Source organism: Salmo trutta, chromosome 21 (genome assembly GCF_901001165.1).
Source record: "Salmo trutta chromosome 21, fSalTru1.1, whole genome shotgun sequence".
NCBI lineage: Eukaryota > Metazoa > Chordata > Actinopteri > Salmoniformes > Salmonidae > Salmo > Salmo trutta.
In genome coordinates this window covers 5328450-5337553 of record NC_042977.1, presented here as the reverse complement: position 1 = coordinate 5337553, position 9104 = coordinate 5328450, and the positions used below count along the sequence as shown (strand labels likewise).

The following is a 9104-nucleotide window of genomic DNA, read 5'->3' as shown; positions in this document are numbered from 1 at the left end:
CTGAAAAAGGGATGTTTATTTTTTTGCTGAGTTTTATGTATGCATTATTAAAGTGACTGGTGTTCCATTTATTAAAGTGGCCAATGATTTCAAGTCTGTATGTAGGCAGCAGTCTCTCTGTGCTAGTGATGGCTGTTTAACAGTCTGATGGCCTTGAGATAGAAGCTGTTTTCCAGTCTGTCAGTCCCAGCTTTGATGCACCTGTACTGACCTCGCCTTCTGGATGGTAACGGGGTGAACAGGCAGTGGCTTGGGTGGTTGATGTCCTTGATGATCTTTTTGGCCTTCCTGTGACATCGGGTGCTGTAGGTGTCCTGGAGGGCAGGTAGTTTGTCCCCGATGAGGCTTTGGAAAGCCAAATTTCTTCAGCCTCCTGAGGTTGAAGAGGCGCTGTTTCGCCTTCTTCACCACACTGTCTGTGTGGGTGGACCATTTCAGTATGTCAGTGATGTGTACGCCAAATCAACTGTGGTATTTTGGACGCAGTAATTGCAGAATAGTAGGCAACAAAAATGAACTGCAATTATACTGCACTCTAACTGCAGTTATACTGCAAAATTACTGCAGTAAAAAAACTGTGTTATTTTGGATGAAGTATTTGCAGCATACTGCAGTTATAATGCACTCTAACTGAAGTTACACTGCAGTTGACTGCAGTTATACTGCACGCTGACTGCAATCTTTTTTATGAGGCGGAAAAGTTGATTCCATTCGTTTTGGAACCAGGTTCCCTGTTCTAAGCCCATGGCGAAGTCGGCTCAAAACAAAAATGACGTAAGCATGTGGAGTAATGAGTAGGATTTTGTGTTTTCACATGCAAAACGGTTTGCTTTTGATATAAACGCTTAATCTGCCTTCCCAATGAAAACTAGTTTAAAAATTCAAACATATTTTATGTGTTTGCATGTTTCTGGACAATGTACCATGCTGCCTTGTTGACAACATGACTGAGAGGTGCAGAGAGATCACTGTTGATTTGGGAAGGGCACTCCTCCCTCACCGCTTTTGCTGTTCATGTCACAAGCCATAGACCAGTGCCCCACGGCTCAGCATAATCCAATCCACCCACTGTAAAGTAGAAATGTCCCAATGTATAAAGGTTATTTTGTGGCCATGTTTTTAAACCCGAAACCATTTTTTTGCATAAACCTGTACAACAACCTAGCTGTACTCTTTGAAGATAGAATTTTACAGCGCTTGGTTACTAGCCTCTTCATTCATCTCTTTCTCTCTCTCTCGCTCCCTCGCTCTCAGCTAAATATACCTACAGACAACTGAGATCAGTGCTTCTCTTTTCCTCTCTCTCTCGCTGCACGTGTTGGCCCACCAGACTCTTCGCGCATTTGGGCAGAAGTGTCTGGGAACTAAATTAAATCAAACACAACTGAGTACACGCATCAACTTCATAGAACAGTGAAAACACTTATCTCTCACAGAAAACTGTTTTATGTGTAGGGCAGACTAAAAAAACTGACACACGTATAGACACACATATATGGAGGTTGAGATGTGCGTGTCCTGGTGAAAGGAGAGGAAGGTTTTGTTTTTCGGGATGTTCTTCCTCAGAGGGAGCAGCAGGCTAGAGCCCTCACACACTAACCCCTTCAGAGAGAACAGAGGGTACAACACAGTCCGCCTTCTCACTTCATACACAGAGACAGACAGAAAGAAAGACATAGATAAATACTGTAAGCTATGGATGGGCTGGAGTAGGCATCAGGCAATTGCTGAGTCAGTCAGAGTTTCACCTCCAAAGTCCAGTGATGATGAAGCAGGAGGATAGGGTGGTGGTGACACAGCAAACAGGACAGCTGCACAGACTGGCACCAAGTCTGTGTGTGTCCATGTCTCTGAATCATTGTGATTCTGATTAGTTCATTGGATATCAGTGGATTTATGATTGTGGAATACTGGTGTGTTTATGGTCATAATGAAATGTATTACTCATGTGTTTTCCATCACACATAACCAGCTTCAAATGTGTGCTTTTTTGTATAGTTCATATCCCCCACTGTGTGAATTTCTACTCTTTTAATTTATATAATTCAATCTCCTCTCTGATCTACTCTTCAGATGTGTGTGTGTGGGTGCACACTGACTCTATTAAATCTACCCCCAGCTCATCACATAGAATATGAATCACCGTGGATCCTTCGAACGTGAACTAAACTGGTGTTAGGACCCAGGGAGTGCCTGACCGTGGACCTGCCTACCCCCTACAATAAATATAGCTTGCTATTAGGACAAAGTCAGATGGCCAGAGCTGACCGACATGACAACCCCCACATGCCATAGCCTGAAGGAGAGACAGTTTCCCTATGAAGAGTGTGTGTTGCAGTGAGAGAGCAAGTGCGTAGACGGTTTAAGTGAGCGTTTGTATGTTTGTGGAATGGATGAATGTCACTGGAAGTGTGATTGGATGTGTTTATATTGTCATTAGGGGGTGCACGTGAAAAGTATGAATCTACTTGTGTCCAGTGTGTAGGCTACTGTTATTTATTTGTGTGTGTAGTGTGAGAATGTCACTGTGAAGTGTTTGTGGGAAAGATACAAGTCGAAAGTGTTGTACGCAAGTGCATGTATGTACGTGAAATAGGAGAAAGGAAAGTTGACATTGGTGCGAGTGAGTGTGTGAGTGCAGCGCAGGGTTAGTTAGCAAAGGTCGACGTGTCACCAGGGTCAAAGGTCATCCGTCGAAGATGCTCCAGCCGCAGCTCCAGCTGTGCAAGGTCACCAACGCGCTGTTCATCAGCAACGCACGCTCGGCCTGCACTGACGACCTCATCCAGCAGGAGGCAGTGACGCTGTGCATCAACGTGTCCAAGCAGCAGCCCTTCCCCGAGTCGTCACGCATCACTGCGCTGCGTGTGCCCGTCTACGACGACCCCACTGAGGACCTGTACCGCTACTTCGATAGCTGTGCAGACGCTATCCGGGACGAGGCATCCAAGGGAGGCCACACCGTCGTCTATTGCAAGAACGGCCGCAGCCGCTCGGCCACCATCTGCGTGGCGTACCTCATGAAGTACCGCAAGCTCTCATTGGCTGAGGCGTTTACGGTAGGTGACAAGAAGAGGGAGGGAGGAGTGAATGGGAGTGATGGGTTGAAGATGGCTTTTGGTCTAGTTGTCATTTTAATGTAATTGTGCTTCTTTCCAGGGCTAGATGGTTAATAGCTCTTGTCAATTCACAAAGTGAATCCTCAAAATCCTCATTGACAATAACTGGGACTTTTCCATTGACCTCCTGAATAGACTGAATTTAAATTGAATTCACCCAAACTCAGCCTCTAATGCAAAGTAGAAAAATCAACTGATTATCTGTTTGTCTTTGTTTTTCTGGTTGTAAAACGTATGGGTGCATCTCAAAGGCCTCAGCATTTTTCAGTTCGCCTGGCACCTAGCCGAACTCTGCTCAGCGAACCGAACCGAAGTGTGATCGCATGCTCCCCTAAAAGACCTTCACTTGAACAACGAGAAAAAAAAGCGGCAATGGTACTGTTTGTCCATTTTGAGATGCCGTAGCCAGTATACGCTTCCTCAAAATAGTCAGAATTCATTTATAAGATAACTCAAGAAACCTGACATACATTTTTGAAGTTTTTGCTGAGGAGATCTTAGTTGCGCAATTTTAAATGTTTGGTACAGTATTTGTCAATGAAAAATGTGCATGAAAATGAGTCGTCTCTCATTGAATGACAACAAAGACTTTATTGAAGAATCCTTACTGTTGACAAATCACAGACGAAGGGGCATAGACTTCGGCTACAGACTTTGCTTGCCTAGAGAATAAATGTTGTGTGCCAAAACAGCTGAAAAAACCCTTGACCGAAGTCCACAACGAACAATATACAGTACCGGTCAAAAGTTTGGACACACCTACTCATTCCAGGGTTTTCTTTATTTTTACTATTTTCTAAATTGTAAAATAATAGTGAAGACATCAAAGCTATAAAATAACACATATTGAATCATGTAGTAGTTGATGACAGCTTTGCACACTCTTGGCATTCTCTCAACCAGCTTCATGAGGTAGTCACCTGGAATGCATTTCAATTAACAGGTGTGCCTTGTTAATTTGTGGAATATCTTTCCTTCTTAATGCATTTGAACACATCAGTTGTGTTATGACAAGGTAGGGGTGGTATACAGAACACCAGTCACTTTAATAATGTCTACATATCTTGCATTACCCATCTCATATGTATATACTGTATCCTATACTATTCTACTGTATCTTATTCTATGACATTGCTCGTCCATATATTTTTATATTCTTAATTCCATTCCTTTACTAGATTTGTGTGTATTGGGTATATGTTGTGTAATTATTAGATATTACTTGTTAGATATTACTGCACTGTCGAAGCTAGAAGCACAAGCATTTCACTACACCCGCAATAACATCTGCTATACCCGTGTATGTGACCAATAAAATTTGATTTGATTTGATTACAGACATGTTTGGGGAGTACCAGATTACATCTAAAATATTGTAATCAGATTACAGATACTTTTGAAAAACTAGATGATTACTTCAAGTATTACTTTTCAATTCAGAAAGGATGTTTGCGGAAAAAAATCTTTGACAGTTCTCTGTTTTCTCAATGACATTCAAATCAGCATTTAAAAAAGGCGCAAGTTTAAGTTTGTTCCACTTGAGTGAGTCTGACCACAAGTCAGAGACCACTATGATGACACATCAAATGGGTTTGATGGATCGCGGGAAAAGAGTAGGAATAGGCTTTTGTAGGCTACAGTCCAAGCTATTCTTCCAATGATGTGACTACTGTTGGCATCCAAAGATTATTCAATTTAAATATACGCTTGGAGGTAAGGATGACAAGTGTAGTCTACGGCGATACGGATATCACAAATTATTGAAATTTACATAGCGTATTGATGTGAATCACACTGCTGCCTTCTCATTTAGCTATTTGCGCATTATGGATTGTGGTTGTTTTGTTATGGCTGTTCATAAATCTAAATGTGTATTTGAACCCAATAATGGTTGAATTCAAGAAGTTTAAGCTGCCTATCAATCATTGCTTTTTAAAATCAGTGGACCGCCAGTGAAAAATGCGCTGCTGCAACAGCTGCATAGTGCGGATCCCAGCCTATGGAATAAAAGTGGGGCTTTTATTGCTCAATCTAATTCCTGCTGACAAAAACAATCCATAGGCCTAATGGACATGCTCAAACTCACAAACTTTTGATATACTTAAAGGGGCAATCTGTAGTTGCTACATCCATTTTTGGACTTATGTAGAAAATAGTAAAAAATATATATAAAAATATATATATATTTACAGTACCAGTAAAAAGTTTGGACACACCTACTCATTCAAGGGTTTTTCTTTATTTTTACTATTTTCTACATTGTAGAATAATCATCAACACCTTGAAATAACCCATATGGAATCATGTAGTAACCAAAAAGTGTTAAGCAAATCAAAATAGATTTTATATTTTATATTCTTCAAAGTAGACACCCTTTCCCTTGATGACAGCTTTGCACACTCTTGGCATTCTCTCAACCAGCTTCACCTGGAATGCTTTTCCAACAGTCTTGAAGGAGTTCCCACATATGCTGAGCACTTGTTGGCTGCTTTTCCTTCACTCTGCAGTTCAACTCATCCCAAACCTTCTCAGTTGGGTTGAGGTCGGGTGATTGTGGAGGCCAGGTCATCTGATGCAGCACTCCATCACTCCCCTTCTTGGTCAGATGCCCTAACACAGCCTGGAGGTGATGTAATAATGAAACCGTCGACTCAAGTCTAGATTGAGGGCACCATAAGCCACTTTGGGTTCATTCTCTGGTCATCTGCCTCTGGTGTTGTCTCCCAGATGCCAGGATAAATTGGAATACTGAGGCCTTTGTTCTGTTCCTCCAGGCTCTCTCCATCTCAGTGACACCTACCACATCTGATCTATGGAATGCCAGCTGTAGGTTTTTTATTACCAAGACATCACTTAATCAGTTGCCAGCCCAAGCTCCATAAAAACTCCACTCAGTTAACTCAGAGAAAGTCCTAAGAACCTTACTGTATTAAATAAAACAACCATTTGGTGAATAAATATAACAATCTTGGGATAAAAAAAATAATAAAACAATATAGGACAAAACACACATCACAACAAGAGAAACAATACACCCCTTCATTTATCACTCAATACATATCACTCAAGGTGTGTAAACTTCAATCCAAAAAACCTCAAGACAGGTAATTCCCCATTTTTGACACGACTCACCATTGTGACGGTAAAAACAACACTACTGGTTAAGAAATAAAACAAAACAATTTAAAATAACAAAATCTAATTAGAGTCACTACCCATAATAACTCAAGGATGCTTACCAAGACTTTGCTTGCTTGAAATACCTGCCCAGTTCTTTGTCATTGCGTCAGGAGGAGAGGAGAGGAAGTCATATTAGAGTATTGAGATGCACCCAATGTTTTGTGTGATTCAGGTACAGTATGTATGTACCAGGGCTGATCAGGTAACTGATTACCATTATACAGTCCTTTTCTTCTTCTCCAGAAAGTGAGGACTTCACGCTCAGTGGTGGACCCCAACTCGGGATTCTGGGCCCAGCTGGAAAGATATGAGCAAGAGCTGAAAAAGAGGCGGGGGGAGGTGGACAACGCCCCAACCTAACATTGTGCCAAATTCCTCGCCCTCTAGGACCCTGCAGCTCTCCACCGTAAACCGACAGTCCTGAAACTCTTTGGCCCAGTTTCCCGGATACAGATTAAGCCTAATCCTAGATTAAAAACAATGGTCAATAGAGCATCTCCATTTTAAATCCAGGACTAGGTTTAATGATACATGCGTTTTACATAGCATTTTTAAAGGACATCTGTGTCTGGGAAACTAGCATTGTATCTAAAGAGGTGGACCAGCCTCCGGTCTAGAGGAACCCCCACCTCTGGAGTTGGTAGGGGTCCGATATTTTCCGTCCTCCTAATGGTTAAGGTTATGATTTTGGGTTTGGTAATCTGATCCTAGATCTGTGGTAGGCTAGGGGATACTTCTACAACGAGCTCCACCCTGTGGGACCCTGGCCCTCTCTACCCGTTAGAGAACCAAAGAGAAGTGCTACTTTTTACCCCCAAAATGACCCTCCATTTGTTCATTACAAAGCCAATGCATTACAAAGCCACATGCTTTGTAATGCATTCTAAATACATTACATGTATGCATTTATAGAATTTCTTATAAGAAGCCATATGGAGTCCTTTTAGCAAAAATATGTCTATGTATATGTATTATGAATACATGTGTAGCCTTTAGGCATTTAAAAAGACTGCTGAAAGGAGTAATGCACTGCTATGAATGCTTATAGCAAGTCAGATAATGGAAAAAAGGTATTCTAATGCACAAGTGGGTGATAATAGACAATGTATGTGCCATCATAATGCATGATGTACAGTTGGTTCATAAATCAACCCAATCTCTTAAATGATATGTCACAATAATGTATATTTCCATGGGGTTGCATAGAGAGTGTTACTCTGGCTCTATACTCATTGACAACACTTATGTACCCCTGAACAAACACTGAAGAGGCTGTTGCAGTGCCACCTTTAACCTCTAGAGGGAAGTATTACAATGAAATAGAGTAAAAAACATGACAAAACAGATGGGCTGCTTTTTGGAGATGTACTACCACAGACTTTTTGCGTTGAAATCTCTACAGCTCAGAAACTTTTCTCCTCTGCACATGAAATATTTATCTGAGCAATACTGAATCTTAACTCTGCAGGGATTTAAAGAGTCTTAGCCATTAAACGTTAGTTATAGCAGCTAATGTAGAGCAGGTGCAATGACCTGTGCTCAGGTAATACAACAAGTTACAATAGAGGGCTGCTATTGACTAGATAAAGCATCAAATCAAATCAAATTTTATTGGTCACGTACACATATTTTGCAGATGTTATCATGGGTGTAGCAAAATGCTTATGTTCCTATCTCCAACAGTGCAGTAATACCTAACAATACAAAACAATACACGCAAATCCCCAAAATAAAAAGAAAGGAATATAGAAATATTAGAACAAGCAATGTCAGAGTCCGGAATATAAATTTATATATGTATATGATGGTGTGTATAGACATTATGGACAGTATATGAACAGAAAATGTGTGTACAGCAGTAGTTATATAGGATGAGCCTTGACTAGAATACAGTATATACATATGAAGTGGGTAAAACAGTATGTAAACATTATTAAAGTGACCAGTGTTCAATTGTACATAGGGCAGTGTTCTTTAAGGTGCGGGATTGACTACTGGATGGCAGCTGGCTAATAGCAGTGACAAAAATTCAAGCCAGGGCACTGGGTGGAGGCCAGCTAGTAGTGACTATTTAACAGTCTGATGGCCTGGAGATAAAAGCAGTTTTTCAGTATGATGCACCTGTACTGTCTCCGCCTTCTAGATGGTAGTGGGGTGAACATGCCGTTGTTTGGGTGGCTGAGGTCCTTGATGATCTTTTTGGCCTTCCTGTGACACAGGGTGCTGCAGATGTCCTGGATGGCAGGCAGTGTGTCCCCAGTGATGTGTCTGGCTGACCGCACCACCCTCTGGAGAGCCCTGTGGTTGCGGACGGTGCAGTTGCCGTACTGTAACAGGCGATAATACACCTGGACAGGATGCTCTCAATGGTGCATCTGTAGAAATTCGTGAGGGTCTTAGGGGCCAAGCCGAATTTCTTCAGACTCTTGAGGTTGAAGAGGTGCTGTTGCACCTTCTTCACCACACTGTCTATGTGGATGGACCATTTCAGGTTGTCAGTGATGTGCACGCCAAGGAACTTGAAGCTTTTCACCTTCTCTGGTCGATGGATATGGATGGGGGCGTGCTCACTCTGCTGTCTCCTGAAGTCCACGATCAGCTCCTTCTCTTTGTTGACATTGAGGGAGAGGTTCATTCTCCTGGCAGAACTCCGCCAAGGCCCTCATCTCCTCCCTCTAAGCTGTCTAGTCATTGTTGGTAATCAGGTCTACCACTGTTGTGTCGTCTGCAAACTAGATGTTTGAGTTGGAGACGTGCATGACCACGCAGTCATGGGTGAACAGGGAGTACAGGAGGAGGCTGAGC

At 41.9% G+C, this 9104-nt stretch overlaps 1 protein-coding gene across 2 annotated transcripts; it reads left to right on the top strand.

Annotated features, from left to right (window-relative positions):
• Nucleotides 1-2269: 2269 nt before the first annotated feature.
• On the top strand, nt 2270-7942 carry dusp28 (dual specificity phosphatase 28). Of its 2 annotated transcripts, none has more exons than XM_029704006.1 (2): nt 2270-3059; nt 6543-7942. In XM_029704006.1, the coding sequence occupies exons 1-2, from the start codon at nt 2700-2702 to the stop codon at nt 6657-6659; spliced, it is 477 nt and encodes a 158-aa protein (XP_029559866.1). In that variant the 5' UTR covers nt 2270-2699; the 3' UTR covers nt 6660-7942. The 2 variants fall into 2 exon arrangements, with proteins under 2 accessions (XP_029559866.1, XP_029559867.1); XM_029704007.1 differs by lacking the exon at nt 6543-7942 and adding an exon at nt 3160-3676.
• Nucleotides 7943-9104: the final 1162 nt, after the last annotated feature.

Excerpts from the sequence above, each read along its gene's own strand:
- dusp28 (XM_029704006.1), top strand. The coding sequence starts at position 2,700 with ATGCTCCAGCCGCAGCTCCAGCTGTGCAAGGTCACCAACGCGCTGTTC. Across the intron at positions 3,060-6,542 it reads CATTGGCTGAGGCGTTTACG|AAAGTGAGGACTTCACGCTC; the intron begins GTAGGTGACAAG and ends CTTCTTCTCCAG.